The sequence below is a fragment of the Anomaloglossus baeobatrachus genome, chromosome 2, assembly GCF_048569485.1.
Source record: "Anomaloglossus baeobatrachus isolate aAnoBae1 chromosome 2, aAnoBae1.hap1, whole genome shotgun sequence".
NCBI lineage: Eukaryota > Metazoa > Chordata > Amphibia > Anura > Aromobatidae > Anomaloglossus > Anomaloglossus baeobatrachus.
Window position 1 is genome coordinate 97,474,168 of NC_134354.1, and position 16,327 is coordinate 97,490,494.

The 16,327-nt window shown below is 48.8% G+C and overlaps 1 protein-coding gene across 3 annotated transcripts in view; it reads right to left on the reverse strand.

Annotated features, from left to right (window-relative positions):
- Nucleotides 1-553: 553 nt before the first annotated feature.
- The window catches only part of TTC19 (tetratricopeptide repeat domain 19), an 81,810-nt gene continuing 66,036 nt past the window's right edge, over nt 554-16,327 (reverse strand). For 2 of the 3 annotated variants that reach the window (XM_075335207.1, XM_075335205.1), the window contains 3 exons: nt 5,940-6,094; nt 2,906-3,068; nt 554-770 (listed from right to left, as the gene is read on the reverse strand). In XM_075335207.1, the coding sequence (XP_075191322.1) occupies nt 628-770; nt 2,906-3,068; nt 5,940-6,094 (461 nt within the window). In that variant the 3' untranslated portion in view covers nt 554-627. The remainder of the gene's footprint in view (nt 771-2,905; nt 3,069-5,939; nt 6,095-16,327) is intronic. The other variant, XM_075335206.1, reaches the window with a different exon arrangement.

Sequence of the window (16,327 nt, forward strand, 5' to 3'; positions counted from 1 at the left end):
TTCTTGATGTTTCTGATACAGTTTTTGTGTCAATTCCAGGTTCAAGAATAAGACGTTACGGTGGTGGGTGATGAAACAAAGGACAGGTTATTTTTTTTTTTTTTTTTTTAAAGTGACTGTCCGTAGAGAACGACTGTTCCAACGAGGTAAAGCCACTCTGTGCATCATCGCGGGGCAAATCATTTAAGTGAACTTTCCCACCTATTTTTTTCATTCTGTCTGCGCTCCCCAGTCCTTCCTAGAGCCAGAGAAGGGGGCAGATAAAGGGAAAACAATCAGGTGGGAAAATGCACTTCAATGATTGGCCCTGCGCAGTCATTCTGTGTCAACAGTCCGTTTAAAGGGAATCTATCAGGCGATTTTCTAATACTACTAATTAATTTTAGTCACAGTAACTGTGACTAAACAGACAATACATTGGCAGCTTCATAGAGCAGATCAGCCGGGTTCCTAGCTGTAGGCTAGCAATGGTAAAGTCCCTGGGCTAGTTCTTAATATGACTAATAGAAAGGAATTCTTTTTATAGGTAAAAATTTGGAAAAATTTATAAATATATATATATATTTATTTTAACATCTCACATTTCCAAACATGGTTAATGACTTTAACCCGTTTACAATGTACAGGTTACACTTTCTGTTCCTGATTTTTCTTTCTCTTAGTCACTTCTGAGAGCCCCTCTTGGATGTAGGTAATGGACCACGCATCCTTTTTTTCTTCTGCTTTTGTTAAAGCTTCTTTAAATATGCGCTCTGCATCTGCCAAGTGCTCTGTGCCAGAAGAATATTATTTCTTTAGATTTATAGTTAGAAACAAAAAAAAACAAATAAAACATCTGATCATGGGTTCAGTCTGCCGCTCATATGTTCATATTGCATCCCTCGGACTTTACAATGCCGGCATCCACCTGAAAGCAATAGTCTGAAAACTTCCATTGACATCTATGGGAGAATGTTGTGGGCATGTCTGGTGACTAGTGAAGTAGTCATTGTACAATGAGCAAGAGGTGACCATCACCTATAGAGGAGGATGGCTCATGTGTTATCTAAAGTATTCCTGTCTGTGATGATAATAATGTCACTACTGAAATGTAATCAGGAAAAACTGATATGGAATAGATGATGGAAAATGGGGTTGTAGAGGGAACAGAACGACACCAGAACACCGGGTAAAATCCAAAAGGAGGAGGACAAACAATTGGTGGTGCTCCACTAGAGTGGTTGCGTGAGACACAATGCCAGCTGCTGCCTACACGGTTGGGGGGAAGAACTCCGCCAGAAGAATTTAGAGTAGCGGGAATATAGTTCTCTGGATGTAAAGGACTTTAAGGTTTATATTGGCAGAACGTGTTTCAACACTCTACCAACATCTTTATCAAGTGAAAAAAAATTGGATTTTTCACTTGATAGCAATGCCGGTAGAGGATTGAAACTCCTAAGGGCCTTCAACTCCTCTACATCAAGAAAAATATATTCCAGCAGTGCAACCTACTATTTACTATAAAAGACAATCGTGCACCCTCGTTATGAACTGGATGATGATATATCAAAAATTTAAAAAAATCAAGTGTTACAGAAACACATGTAACAAAAACACTATTATAGGAGTTGTCCACTACTAGGACAACCCTTCTTATTCCTCATGTTTCCCCCAATTAAAATAAAAAGGCCTATAGCCGACAATCTAGCAGTGTCCGGGCTCACGTTCCCGGGGCTCACATGAGGATGTGACATCATTCGTGCCATGCATCTAAATCATGCGGCTTCCTTCTCCCTGCCTTCAGAGACAGCAGCAATCAACAGGAATTGCTCAACAGGCAAAAATCACTCACTGATTAACTCGTTTGTCCGAAGGCGGGGAGAATGAAGCCAGCGGTGATTGGTTGCGGGACATGCATGACGTCACAACCTCACATAAGCCTTGGGAATGTGAGCCCGAACACTGCTAGAACGCTGGCAGTCCGGGAGGAGAGTATAGAATTTTTTATTTTAATTGGGGGCAGCATGAGAAGGAGTTGTCCTAGCTGTAGACAACCCCTCTAACTTGCAGCTAATGGGGTTAATCTTCAGGTTTATAGCGTTCTGAAGCTGCTTGTTGACCAAAATGACAGCTCTACTGCTGGGAGGACATGAACTTTATTGCTCCCGTCAGCCTTAGTCTTTTAGTCACCACTCTATGCATAATGAGTGGTGGCTGGAATCTCATCCCCGGCACTGATTGGCAGCCGGCTCAATTAGAGCCAGCTTTCAGTCAGTGAGGGAGCACTGTTACAGCTGCCGCTCATTATGCACTGAACGGTGACTAAAACTGCGGCAGCGCCACCTTCTACGACTGAAAGCCTGAGGCTGCTGGGGGGAAAAAAGTTAATTTCTTCTTGGCAGCGGGGAACTCACAACGGGCGCTGGGCAGTTTCAGCTGCAGATCCCCTTTAAAACTATAGGTCATTTTCAGATGATACAATTTCTTTAAAGGGAATCTGGACGCTATTCCCTCTAGTGTTTTAAATATTAAAGCTTTTTTAATAGTTGGAAAACATATTACACACACACACACACACACACACACTCCCTTTAACTAGACACTTGCATTCACTATAATAGGATTTATTTTATTAAAACTAACACCCAATTTTCAAGGCGGAATAGCAAAGGAACCATACAGCAAAAAGAAATTAATTTAGCATGCCTAGTATTGAGTCAGACTTACCTTCCAAAATAATCTTCTTATATTTTCATTATGGGTGTATACTCATGGAAGGAGCATAGACGCAAAATATATTTAAATGTTTGGAAAAATGGACAATGATGATTTTGGTGTGTGCCGACTTTTACATTTTTTCATCAGGATGTTGTATGCTTTACAAATACATCATATAACAAACTGTACAGGGATCTGTAATATATACCTTGATGTAAGAGGATCATTGCCATATTGCCAAGTATAACGTGCTGATTGGGGTGCTCGGTCATTTGTGCTGCATCATGTGCTTGCTTTACATAGGTATATGCTTCATCAAAGCGGCCCTGAGCTTCTAGGACTGTTGCCAGGTCGCTGAGTAAGCTCACAGACTGCAAAAAAAAGGAAACAAACAACATAGGCTTATGATAAGAAGAATATGTTAGGCATAAATGATATAGAAATGACCTATACTGAAAAATAACCCGGTATTGGGAAGCTGCATGAAGAATAATCTCTGTGTATGTAATGAAGTCTGCTCATTATACTGCTCATCCTGTGCATGAAGGAATGCAAGATATTGGGTATGCTAGAAAACTGGAAAAATTACAGGAAAATATTTTATGGTAAAAATTAAATACATTTTCTGATGATGCATTTCCTTTGATGTTGGCGCAGTGGGTGACACAGCTTGGACGTAGGTTTACAAAGCATCATGCGGTTTATTTCCGAGCATATAGACAAAGTAAAATGTGCAAAAGTGTTATTACAAGTAGTTAGCTATAAACAATCTCTAGCTACATCTCCCAGAACCCCAAGCCTGCATCTCCCATAAAGGGGTATTCCCATCTCCAAGATCCTATCCCAATATGTAGTAGGTGTAATAAGAATAATATTAGCAAATATCTCCAATAAGAAATATAGTATAGTTCTCCTGATATAGCTATGTGTCTTACCTTATCTGCAGGGTATTGCAGCTTAGGTATCTATGGTTAAAACCACTCATATAGTGGCAGTTGCTTGTGGTCGTAACCATGGATACCCAAGCTGCAATGCCCTGCACATGAGGTAAGAGACATGGCTATATCAGGAGAACTATATTACATTTCTAATTGGACGTATTTGCTAATATTATTACTATACCTATTAGATATTGGTATAGGATCTTGGAGATGGAATACCCCTTTAAGGTATCTGCACACAACATCTTTTTTAGGTGGATTCCAAATGGAATTTGCATGACAAAGCGTTAAAAAATGCCAAAATGAATGAACATACGCAGGGCAATGTGAAGACGAGCTTTTGTCCAGTTTTTTTTTTTTAAAAGGGAACCTGTCAGGTGCAATATGCACCCATGACCACGAGCAGTTCTGGCTGCATATTGCTAATCCCTACCTAACTGTCCCTGTATACACTAGCATAGATAAAGAGATCTTTAGAAAATATTTCTAAAGATCTTTTACCATATGCTAATGAGCAAAAGGACTAGTCCACTAGGTGTTAGTTCCCCGGCGAGTCGCCCCTCATTAGCATGTTAGTACGTCCCGGTGGGTGTGCCATCATGCTAATTAATACGCAGCGTCACAGGATGATCTCACTCACCTCTTCGCCGCCATTCTTTTGCACAGAATATTTTATACAGGATGCAGCCAGGCCTCTTTGTTAGGCCTTGCATATTACACTCACTGTCCCTGCATGGAGCACATATTTAGTACTGGTGCAGCCCGCTTGCATCTATTGTGATGGGCGTAACTAATAGGCTGCTTACCAGATACTGTGAACCTGCATGTGTGAACAGTGACCTATGCAAGCCACAAGTGTGCAATTTTAACATCTCCCTTTGCACCTGTGATGTCTCCATTTAATGGAGGTCTTGCTGCATCCTGGCAATGCATTAGTCTTTTTGGCCTGGGCAGTTTCCATCTTCTGCCATTAGTCTGTGAGTTTTTGCTCATGCTAATGAATGTGCAGCGTCACAGGATGATCTCACTCACCTATCCGCCACCATCGCTGGATTTCGGCTCAGTGCGCATGACCCCAGAGTATGCTTCATATGCACTACTTCAGTTTGAAGCCAGGACGCGTACACCCGGCTTCATAGTGCGCATGACAGAACCTCCGGGATCATGCGCACTGAGCCGAAATCCCCCATAGGATGCAATGGCGGCGGAGAGGTGAATAAGATCATCCTGTGACGCTACATATTCATTAGCATGTTAGCACGCCCACAGGGGTGTACTAGCACGCTAATGAAGGGCGACTGGCCAGGGAACTAACACCCAGGGGACTAGTCCCCTTGCTCATTAGCATACGATAAATGATCTTTAGAAATACTTTTTCTAAAGACATCTTTATCTATGCTAGTGTATACAGGGACTGTTAGGCAGGGATTAGCAATATGCACCCAGAACTGCCCGTGGTTCTGGATGCATATTAGACCTGACAGGTTCCCTTTAATGTCTTTTATCCACATCAGGGTTGAAATGCCACAAAGCGGCTAAATGAAGTGACCAATTCACTCGCTATTGTAAACATAATTCCCCCCCATTATCAGCAAGGCTGGCACAAAACATGCCAGTAAAGACACTTCAAGAAAAACAAAGCTGGTATTTTCTTGAAGCTTCTCCTCTTACAAAACCCTTTGGATAAGGCAGCATATAAAGGACGTTATGTGGTATACCCTGATACAAGTGAGTAACGTTACATATACTTATATCGCACTGAATACACCAAATACAGCTTATTCAGACATGTTGAAATATGAAGATAAAATGGCTTGTTCTGTTCTTATTTATTTTACTCACTTATATTGTGCCATTATTTCCACAGCAATTTAAAGACCATCATTGTCCCCATTGTGGCTCACAATCCAAAGTCCCTATCAGTATGTCTTTGAAGTGCGGGAGGGAACCGGGGAACCTGGAGGGAACCCACCCAAACACGGGGAGAACATACTAATTCCTTGCAGATGTTGTCCATGGTGGGATTTATACCCAGGACCCCAGTGCTGCAAAGCACCAGAGCTAACCACTGAGCCACCATTCTCACCTGGCTTTGTACAACACACATTTAGATTTTTTTTCTTTTTTACTATTCCATGATGTATCAGCTTTTTATAGACACTTCAACAATAGCTGAAAATACAATATTAATACCACGCTATGTATTTAAAATATAAAAAATATGCTCAAACATAGTGCAAATAACCATATCCATAACATCAGGCCTCGCTGGCTTTTTTTCTGTGGTGGTTTTGCAGTCACCTGTGGGTGCAGCTCTCCTTGTTCCTCTCTACAGATCTGCAGGGCTTTCTTGTACATGGTCTCGGCATGCAAAAGCTGCGAATTGGCTACTAGGTAACGTGCATAAGAATCTAGACACAAGCCAAGGAGAAGCCTCGTGTTTGTCCTTTCTTCTGCTGTTCAAAGCAAATAACATTGATTAAAAAAATCAAACAAGAATTCTGGTTTTATTAGAAATCACATCTGTCCTATAAAACCATGGGGATTACAATACTATATACAACAATACTATATACAACAATACTATATACATCACACGATGCTATGTAAGTGGTAATAGAAGCGACAGAAGCCAACTGATTACCGCTACTAATAGAGTAACCTCATAATACACAGTCGGGTTGGGTCCGCCGCAACCTGACAACGTGTGCAAGAGTTCCAGCAGATACACCTTGAGCATTACTGTTACAGTTCGGGGTTCCCCTGAGCCTCGAACCGCCCCTGCTCCAGCCTCATCTCCTACAGTGGTGTCGGCTGACTCCTCTACGCCACCTGTCTGTCGCTCCAGGCGATTGGCTGCTAGTCGTCAGGTGTCTAGGGTCTTGGGTCATCCTGCGCCTAAGTCCCCGTTTTGCCCATGTGATGCCACCAGTGAAGCGGCGGCACCTGATTGGACGTTGCGGACGTCAGCGGTGACGCGGCCGCTGCTGATTAGCCGTCGATGTCATTGGTGATGTGGCGGCTGCTGATTTTCCGCGGCCGGCTCTAATGCCACCTGGTTTGGCGCAGGGTTTAGGCTATAAAGGACCCTGGGCGATGCCCATGGCTACTGTGCTACTAACAGGGGAAGTCCTATACCTGGTGGTGTGCTGTGAACACCACCGATTGTGTTTGTGGTTTCTGTGTCTCTCTGTGGCTTTAGGCCACGTCACACTAAGCAACATCGCTGCTAAGGAACAACTTTTGTGACGTAGCAGCGATGTTGCTAGTGATGTCGCTGTGTGTGACATCCAGCAACAACCTGGCCCCTGCTGTGAGGTCGTTGGTTGTTGCTGAATGTCCTGGACCATTTTTTAGTTGTTGCTCTCCCGCTGTGAAGCACACATCGCTGTGTGTGACAGCGACAGAGCAACAACTGGAGCTGGCTTCTGCGGACGCTGGTAACCAATGTAAATATCGGGTAACCAAAAAGCCCTTTCCTTGGTTACCCAATATTTACCTTAGTTACCAGCGTCCGCCGCTCTCACGCTGCCAGTGCCGGCTCCTGCTCCCTGCACACGTAGCCACAGTACACATTGGGTAATTAACCCGATGTGTACTGTGGCTAGGAGTGCAGGGAATAGGGAGCTGACACTGGCAGTGTGAGAGCGGCGGACGCTAGTAACAAAGGTAAATATCGGGTAACCAAGGTAAGGGCTTCTTGGTTACCCGATGTTTACCGTGGTTGCCAGCGTCTGCAGAAGCCGGCTACTGCTGCCTGCACACGTAGCAGAGTACACATCGGGTAATTAACCCGATGTGTACTGTGGCTAGGTGTGCAGGGAGCCAGCGCTAAGCAGTGTGCGCTGATAACCAAGGTAAATATCGGGTAACCAACCTTAGTTACCAAGCGCAGCATCGCTTCCACGCGGCGCTGCTGGCTGGGGACTGGTCACTGCATTTGCTTTTTTTTTTTTTTTTTTTTTTGCTACTATGAGCCTATGGGGGAACAACCTTTTCAGCCAATTGCAGATTTATAAGGATATTTCTGATCATCTTCTGAGTCTGCACCTGACCAGTAATTGTGCAGCTGCTGTCAATATCAGCCGGACTGCCTGAGTAGCACTGATCACGGTACATGTCACTCATTATGGGTGCGGTGTATGAAGCTCAGGAAGCACCATGATGCATCCTGCACAGAAATCCCATGATCATTAGGTGCAGGGTAGCTGCTGCGTTTTGGCGGAGACCTAGATCAGCTCTGTAGTTCACGGTAGATTACTATGTGACAACCTCATTAACAGGGAAATAATGGTAAGGCCACGGTCCTGCTAACGTATGGCATCCAGTGTGAGGGCATCAGATGCATTATGTCAATGACCCCTCGGCTCAGGCTCTGCTGTGAGCCAAGTGACATAGTGTAGCGCCGGCTTCCCTAGCACGCCAGTGCTCTGCAGCGTCCTAGCAACATGTCCCTGCTCGGCCATCCTCGTGCGGCGTGCTCCTCTGCGTCTCTTCATTGCAATCCCCGGCTCGTCCCCCACAGATGCCCACGTGTGTGTCGGTCCTTAGCTCCTGCCTAGGCCACAGGCCCTTTGCATGCTGTGCAGGGTTTCCTGGCCTCCAGCCTAGGGGGCACACGCGCATGATTCCTGTCCTTCTAAGAGGAAGCATGTGCACCTTGCTAAGTGTCCCCAGCCGATCACTAGGAGGCACCAGGTATTTAAGGCTCCTCCCGCCATGGGAGAGGCCAGAGCAATGCATTAGGATTCAGATCCTAGCCTGTGTGGTGTGCCTGGCTGCCCAGCCTTCAAAACCAGTCCTGCATGCTACCAGTTCTGCTTTGCTGTGCCTGTCTATTTCCCTGGACTTGTCATGTCTGAGCCCTGGTTCCAGCCTGTATCCTGCACCTGTCTGCCCCAGTTGCAACTGTGTCAGACGTCCTGTGCCTGGTGATACATGCCTGATGACTGTAGTTCCTTCAGATGTCCTGATATCCCTTGCCTGGTGACCTGAGCCTGATAACCCATGCAGGAAGTTTTGTACCTGCCAGCCCCATTTGTCCTGCCTGTGCCTGTCCCCAGTCCTGCGGTCTCCCTGCTCAGCTGCCACAGTCCTGGTTTAATGGGAGTGGCATTCTACCTTGCGGTGGCTGCTTAGTCAAGCCTCTCCCACTAAAGAGTAATCTGGGGTTTCCCCTGGGGTCCAATGGGTCCAGTCCACTCCTACTCACTCCCTTCACCAGCGGTGAGTGTTGCAAATAGTTAAATAGGTTGAAGAAAGACCTCGCTCCATCTAGTTCAACCTTCCTCCACCAATTATACATTTTGTCATCTATAACCGACAATGTTGTGCGTACTGAGGAAATCATCCAGCCCTCTTGTAATGTTGTTAGTATCTGCCATTACTACCTCTTGTGGTCGGCATTCCACAGTCTGACTGCTCTAACTGTAAAGAACACTTGCCTATTTAGCAGCTGGTCCTTAGTATTGTCTTTGGAAGGAATAAGTCATGTGCCAGTCCTTTGTATTGACCACACATGTATTTATACATATAAATAAGATCTTCTTGGAGATCATTATTTTTTCCAAAGGTAAACAAATCCAATTTTCCAACCTCTCACTATATGGGAGGCCTCCATTCCTTGCAATTATCTACTTGCCCACCTTTGAACTGACTCCAACTTCTGAATATCCTTATTCAAATTTGGAGCCCAAAACTGGATCCCATATTCCAGATGTGGCCTTACAAGTGATTTATAAAAGGTTAACAAGATGTTCAGATCAAAGGATTTTATCCACCCTAAAATCTTGTTTGCTTTAGCAGCTGATGCATGACATTGAGTGCTGCTGCTCAGCTTACTTGTAACCAGGATACCCAAGTCTTCTCCTGTTCTGTAGTCCCGAGTTTACTTCCATTTAATATATATATGCAGCAACAGGATTAATCCGACTTAGGTGCATTACTTTACACTTATCAACATGAACCTGTCAGGTCTAATATGCACCCAGAACATGAGCAGTTCAGGGTGCATATTGCTAATTCTTGCCTAAAGTAATATAGATAAAGGGATCTTTATAAAAAGTATTTCTAAAGATCTTTTATGATATGCTAATGAGCGCAGGGACTAGTCACAAGAGCGTTAGTTCCTGCACTTATTCCGCCCTCTTAGCATGCTCAGAGGGGCGTGCTAACATGCTATTCAATGCTCATTGCCCAGCATCATCATCTGCAGTAATGTTGCACCACCTTTATACGTTGCACCACCTCAAAACACTGCGCTTGGGGTTAGTGTGTGTGATCAGAAGTCCCCGGACTTCTGGTTATGCGCATTACACCAGTTTGAAGCCAGGATGCGTACACCTGGCTTCTTAGTGTGCATGACCGGAAGTGTGGGGACATCTGATCATGTGCACTGTGACAAAAACCAGTGTCTGCTGTGGTGACAGTAAGACGTAGATGGAAATTGGGTATATACCGCGCTGATACTCAATGGTATATTCACACACTCAGTAATAGTATCTGCTGCAGCCCCGAAATGTAGAGTAAGTAGTAAGACGTAGATGGAAATCAGGTGAGTGTACCGTGATCCTTTTGTGTCTCATTTCCCTACCGCGTAAGACCCTATTGTGCTCTCTCCTCCACAGCATCATTTACTGCCGTGGTGACAGAGGAGAGCGACCATGCCTTTGATGCTGCACGTTCATTAGCATGCCTACAGGAATGTGCTTACATGCTAAAGGGGCTGACAAGTCAAGAGAACAAACGCCCTTGTGACTAGTTGCTGGACTCATTAACATATAAAGGATGTTTAGAAATACTTTTTATAAAGATCTCTTTATCTATGTTACTATAGGCAGGGACAGTTAGGGAGGGATTAGCAATATGCACAGGACCTGACAAGTTCCCTTTAAATCTCATTTGCCAAGTGTCAGCCCATGCCGACATCTTATACAGATCGTTTTGTAATTTTTTTTATTAAACAGCAAAGAAAAGTTACAGATACAACACAAGCCAAATGAGATACGTGTACATAAGCTTTCAGTAGATCAATCAACTAAGCCCTTTAAACATGTGTGTCACCACATGGTCCACTAACTGTAAAAACTTTCAAAGTAACGAGTAGCCAAAGTGCCGTACGTTTCGTGCAAGTGGCGAATAGTGCGGAATTTGGGTTACTCATTACTTTGCGAGTATTCACCATTGACTTGCATTGCACACACTATTCGGAATGAATATGCGAGTATTAGATAGTACTCGTTATGAGTATAGCGAGTATGAATAGTTAGGTACTCGCTTAACTAACACACACTAAAGATCAAAGTGTTTAGTTGTCGTACCAGAGATACACAATAATCTAAGAAAAAGATTAATGACGTCCTCTCTGCAGCACTGCAAACAATCCGGTTTCGCCCAATGACGCATTTTGAACAGTCTTTGTGGGGTTAAATATGTTTGATGTACTAAATACCGTGTTTTTCCAAAAATAAGACCTCCCCCAAAAATAAGCCCTAGCAGGGATTTTCAGCATTTTCGGAGAAAGGCTTAAATATAAGCCCTCCCCCGAAAATAAGCCCTAGTCCCGGATCAATAATGCAGTGTCCGTGCAGCTAAAAAAGATACAGATACTGCAGGACACTTCATTATACACAGCGGCACCCGGCAATTACACTCACCCGACACTGAGTGGCAGGACCTGCAGTAATCACACACCCGCACACATCAGCTCACACACACACACACACACACACCGGATCGCACACACAGTCAGATCGCACACATCAGATCGCACACACAAACATCGGCTCATACGCAAACAACAAATCACACACACACACACGCACACAAACCGGATCGCACACACATCGGATCGCATACACACTCACCTCATCCAGTGACACCGATCTCTTCTCGCCGGGAGAATCCTGAGAGACAGTGCGGTGCAGCGCGACGAACAGGACCTGCGGCCGTAAGTGCTGGATGTGATGTGATGTGATGTGTGTGTGTCTGTGATCGGCTGTGTGTGTCTGTGATCGGCTGTGTGTGTCTGCGTTCGGATGTGTGTATCTGTGATCGGATGTGTGTATCTGTGATCGTCTGTGTGTGCCTGCGATCGGATGTGTGTATCTGTGATCGGCTGTGTGTATCTGTGATGGCTGTGCGTGCCTGCGATCTGCTGTGTGTATTTGTGATCGGCTGTGTGTGTCTGCGATCGGATGTGTGTATCTGTGATGGCTGTGCGTGCCTGCGATCTGCTGTGTGTGTCTGTGATCGGCTGTGTGTGTCTGCGATCGGATGTGTGTATCTGTGATCGGCTGTGTGTGCCTGCGATCTGCTGTGTGTGTCTGCGATCGGATGTGTGTATTTGTGATGGCTGTGCGTGCCTGCGATCTGCTGTATGTGATCTGCTGTGTATATCTGCGATCTGCTGTGTGTGTATCTGTGATCGGCTGTGTGTATCTGTGATCGGCTGTGTATATCTGTGATCGGCTGTGTGTGCCTGCGATCTGCTGTGTGTGATCTGCTGTGTATATCTGCGATCTGCTGTGTGTGTATCTGTGATCGGCTGTGTGTATCTGCGATCGGCTGTGTGTGCCTGCGATCGGATGTGTGTATTTGTGATGGCTGTGCGTGCCTGCGATCTGCTGTGTGATCTGATGTGTATATCTGCGATCTGCTGTGTGTGTATCTGCGATCGGCTGTGTGTATCTGTGATCGGCTGTGTGTATCTGTGATCGGCTGTGTGTGCCTGCGATCTGCTGTGTGTGATGTGCTGTGTATATCTGCGATCTGCTGTGTGTGTATCTGTCATACCTCCCAACCGTCCCGGATACAGCGGGACAGTCCCTCTTCTGAGCCTTTGATCCCGGGTCCCGCCCGTGAGGCTGTTTGTCCCGGCTCCACCCACCCACTGTAGCCCCGCCTCGCTGTTTCTCCCTTCTACTATTCATTACAGAGCCGAGCGCGCACCTACTCCTGTGACTGCTGCTGAGGTATGAATCACCCCCTGCAGCAGAGCGACCCCCCTGCAGCAGAGCGACCCCCCCCTGCAGCAGAGCCCCCCCCCCCCCCCTGCACCAGAGCCGACCCCCCCCAGTCCCGGAGCCTGCGTTTGTCTGCAGCTGTTCTCTGATTCCCCGTGTGCGGCTTCTCACTGCTGCAGACACGCGGGGAGTCAGGCAGCTGAGAAGACCGTGCAATCAGCACTTCTCTCTCCTGCAGATAGCAGTGACAATAACCTATGCAGAGTGACATCTGCAGGCTTCTATTACCGATCAGTGGTCTCCTGCCTGTGGAGCAGAGCTGCTGGGTCCTAGCTTCCCAACAGGTTCAGCTCTGCTTTATCCTGGCTGCCCTACCAGTTAAAGGGAACATGTCAGCAGAAATTTCACAATAAAAATAAAAGATTCCCCTCTGCAGCTCCTGGGCTGCTTCTAGAAAGGTTCCTGTTGTTATTGTGCCCCCTTTGAGACCTACAAAAATACTTTATGAAGTCTTACCTTTTTGTATGCAAATGTGTTTTTATGGTCACGGGGGCGGGCTGTCTGGCGTCCGTTATTCCCCCTCCTGCCGCTTTACGCAGTCCCCCATTGCTCATTTACATACACAAGGACGCCTTCCTCATGTAACTGTCCTCCCGAAGTTTTGCGCATGTGAACGCTTTTTCAGGTGATTGCGCAGGCACGAGATTATGGGCGGCGCTGTGATTGTCATCAGCAGCGTTAACCAAGTACCCGCCCATAATCTCGTGCCCGCACTTTTCCCTCTGACTCCACCGTTATGCGCAAGTGCTGGCCATATGAACCATGTTACCTATTACTGCTTGCACGAGATTATGGGCGGGTACTTGGATGACTTTGCTGATGACAATCACAGCGCCGCCCATAATCTCACGCCCATGGTAATAGGTAACGTGGTTCATATGGCCAGTGCTTGCGCATAACGGTGGAGGCAGAGTGAGAAGCGCGGGCACGAGATTATGGGCGGGTACTTGGATGACGCTGCTGATGACAATCACAGCGCCGCCCATAATCTCGCGCCCACGGTAATAGGTAACATGGTTCATATGGACAGTGCTTGCGCATAACGGTGGAGGCAGAGTGAGAAGCGTGGGCACGAGATTATGGGTGGGTACTTGGATGACGCTGCAGATGACAATCACAGCGCCGCCCATAATCTCGCGCCCATGGTAATAGGTAACGTGGTTCATATGGCCAGTGCTTGCGCATAACGGTGGAGGCAGAGTGAGAAGCGCGGGCACGAGATTATGGGCAGGTACTTGGATGACGCTGCTGATGACAATCACAGCGCCGCCCATAATCTCGCGCCTGCGCAATCACCTCAAAAGCGTTCACACTTTGCACAGTGCTTACTCCCGCGAGAGTGGCACTGGGCATGCACAAAACTTCAGGAGGACAGTTACATGAGGAAGGCGTCCTCATGTATGGAAATGAGCAATGGGGGACGGCGTACAACGGCAGGAGGGGGAATAACGGACGCCAGGCAGCCCGCCCCCGTGACCATAAAAACAGATTTGCATACAAAAAGGTAAGACTTCATAAAGTATTATTTTAGGTCTCAAAGGGGGCACAATAGCAACAGGAACCTTTCCAGAATTCATCCCAGGAGCTGCAGAGGGGAATCTTTTATTTTTTTTGCTAAATTTCTGGTGACAGGTTCCCTTTAAAGGGAACCTGTCAGGTGCAATCTGCACTCAGAGCCAGGAGCAGTTCTGGGTGTATATTGCTAATCCCTCCCTAACTGTCCCTGTATACACTAGCATAGATAAAGGCATCTATAGAAAAAGTATTTTTAAAGAGCTTATATCTTATGCTAATTAGCGCGGGGACTAGTCCCAAGGGCGTTACTTCACTTGGCTAGTCGGCTCATAAAGCGTGTTAGTACTCACACAGGGGCGTAATAACATGCTAACATGCTATGCGAGCCGACTAGCCAAGTGAAGTAACGCCCTTGTGACTAGTCCCCGCGCTCATTAGCATAAGATATAAGATCTTTAAAAATATTTGTTCTTGATCTCTTTATCTATGCTAGTGTATACAGGGACGGTTAGGCAGGGATTAGCAATATACACCCAGAACTGCTCCTGGCTCTGAGTGCATATTGCACCTGACAGGTTCACTTTAAAGGGAACCTGTCACCAGATTTGGGGCCTATAAGCTGCGGCCACCACCAGCGGGATCTTATGTACACATTCTAACATGCTGCATACCTCCCAACCGTCCCGGATACAGCGGGACTTTCACGCTTTACGTTGTTTGTCCCGTTGCCACGGGCGGGACGGCCGGCTCCCGGGCTCCGCCCACCCACTCTCTCTCCGCCTCCCTGCTTTTCCCTCCTACCATCCTAGTAGACGTGGCATAGAGAGGAGCGCTGCCTGTGCTGCTGCTGGTACAGTAAACTAATCTCCCCAGCGCTGATTTCCCTCCCTCCCCCCTCACCCCCGGCCGGAGCCTGTCTGTGCGGTCGGCCGGCCGCCTGTCTGTGCGGTCGGCCCGCCACCTGTCTGTGCGGGCGCCCCCCGCCGCCTGTCTGTGCGGGCGCCCCCCTGCCGCCTGTCTGTGCGGGCGCCCCCCTGCCGCCTGTCTGTGCGGGCGCCCCCCTGCCGCCTGTCTGTGCGGGCGCCCCCCTGCCGCCTGTCTGTGCGGGCGCCCCCCTGCCGCCTGTCTGTGCGGGCGCCCCCCTGCCGCCTGTCTGTGCGGGCGCCCCCCTGCCGCCTGTCTGTGCGGGCGCCCCCCTGCCGCCTGTCTGTGCGGGCGCCCCCCTGCCGCCTGTCTGTGCGGGCGCCCCCCTGCCGCCTGTCTGTGCGGGCGCCCCCCTGCCGCCTGTCTGTGCGGGCGCCCCCCTGCCGCCTGTCTGTGCGGGCGCCCCCCGCCGCCTGTCTGTGCGGGTGGCCCGCCGCCTCATTGTGCGGGCGGCCGGCCGCCTCTCTCTGCGGGCGGCTGGCCGCCTCTCTGTGCGGGCGGCCCGCCGCCTGTCTGTGAAGGCGGCCGGCCGCCTGTCTGTGAAGGCGACCGGCCGCCTCACTGTGGCTGCCTGCGTGTCCGTGCTGGAGGCCCGCCGGCTGCCTGCGTGTCCGTGCTGGAGGCCCGCCGGCTGCCTGCGTGTCCGTGCTGGAGGCCCGCCGGCTGCCTGCGTGTCCGTGCTGGAGGCCCGCCGGCTGCCTGCGTGTCCGTGCTGGAGGCCCGCCGGCTGCCTGCGTGTCCGTGCTGGAGGCCCGCCGGCTGCCTGCGTGTCCGTGCTGGAGGCCCGCCGGCTGCCTGCGTGTCCGTGCTGGAGGCCCGCCGGCTGCCTGCGTGTCCGTGCTGGAGGCCCGCCGGCTGCCTGCGTGTCCGTGCTGGAGGCCCGCCGGCTGCCTGCGTGTCCGTGCTGGAGGCCCGCCGGCTGCCTGCGTGTCCGTGCTGGAGGCCCGCCGGCTGCCTGCGTGTCCGTGCTGGAGGCCCGCCGGCTGCCTGCGTGTCCGTGCTGGAGGCCCGCCGGCTGCCTGCGTGTCCGTGCTGGAGGCCCGCCGGCTGCCTGCGTGTCCGTGCTGGAGGCCCGCCGGCTGCCTGCGTGTCCGTGCTGGAGGCCCGCCGGCTGCCTGCGTGTCCGTGCTGGAGGCCCGCCGGCTGCCTGCGTGTCCGTGCTGGAGGCCCGCCGGCTGCCTGCGTGTCCGTGCTGGAGGCCCGCCGGCTGCCTGCGTGTCCGTGCTG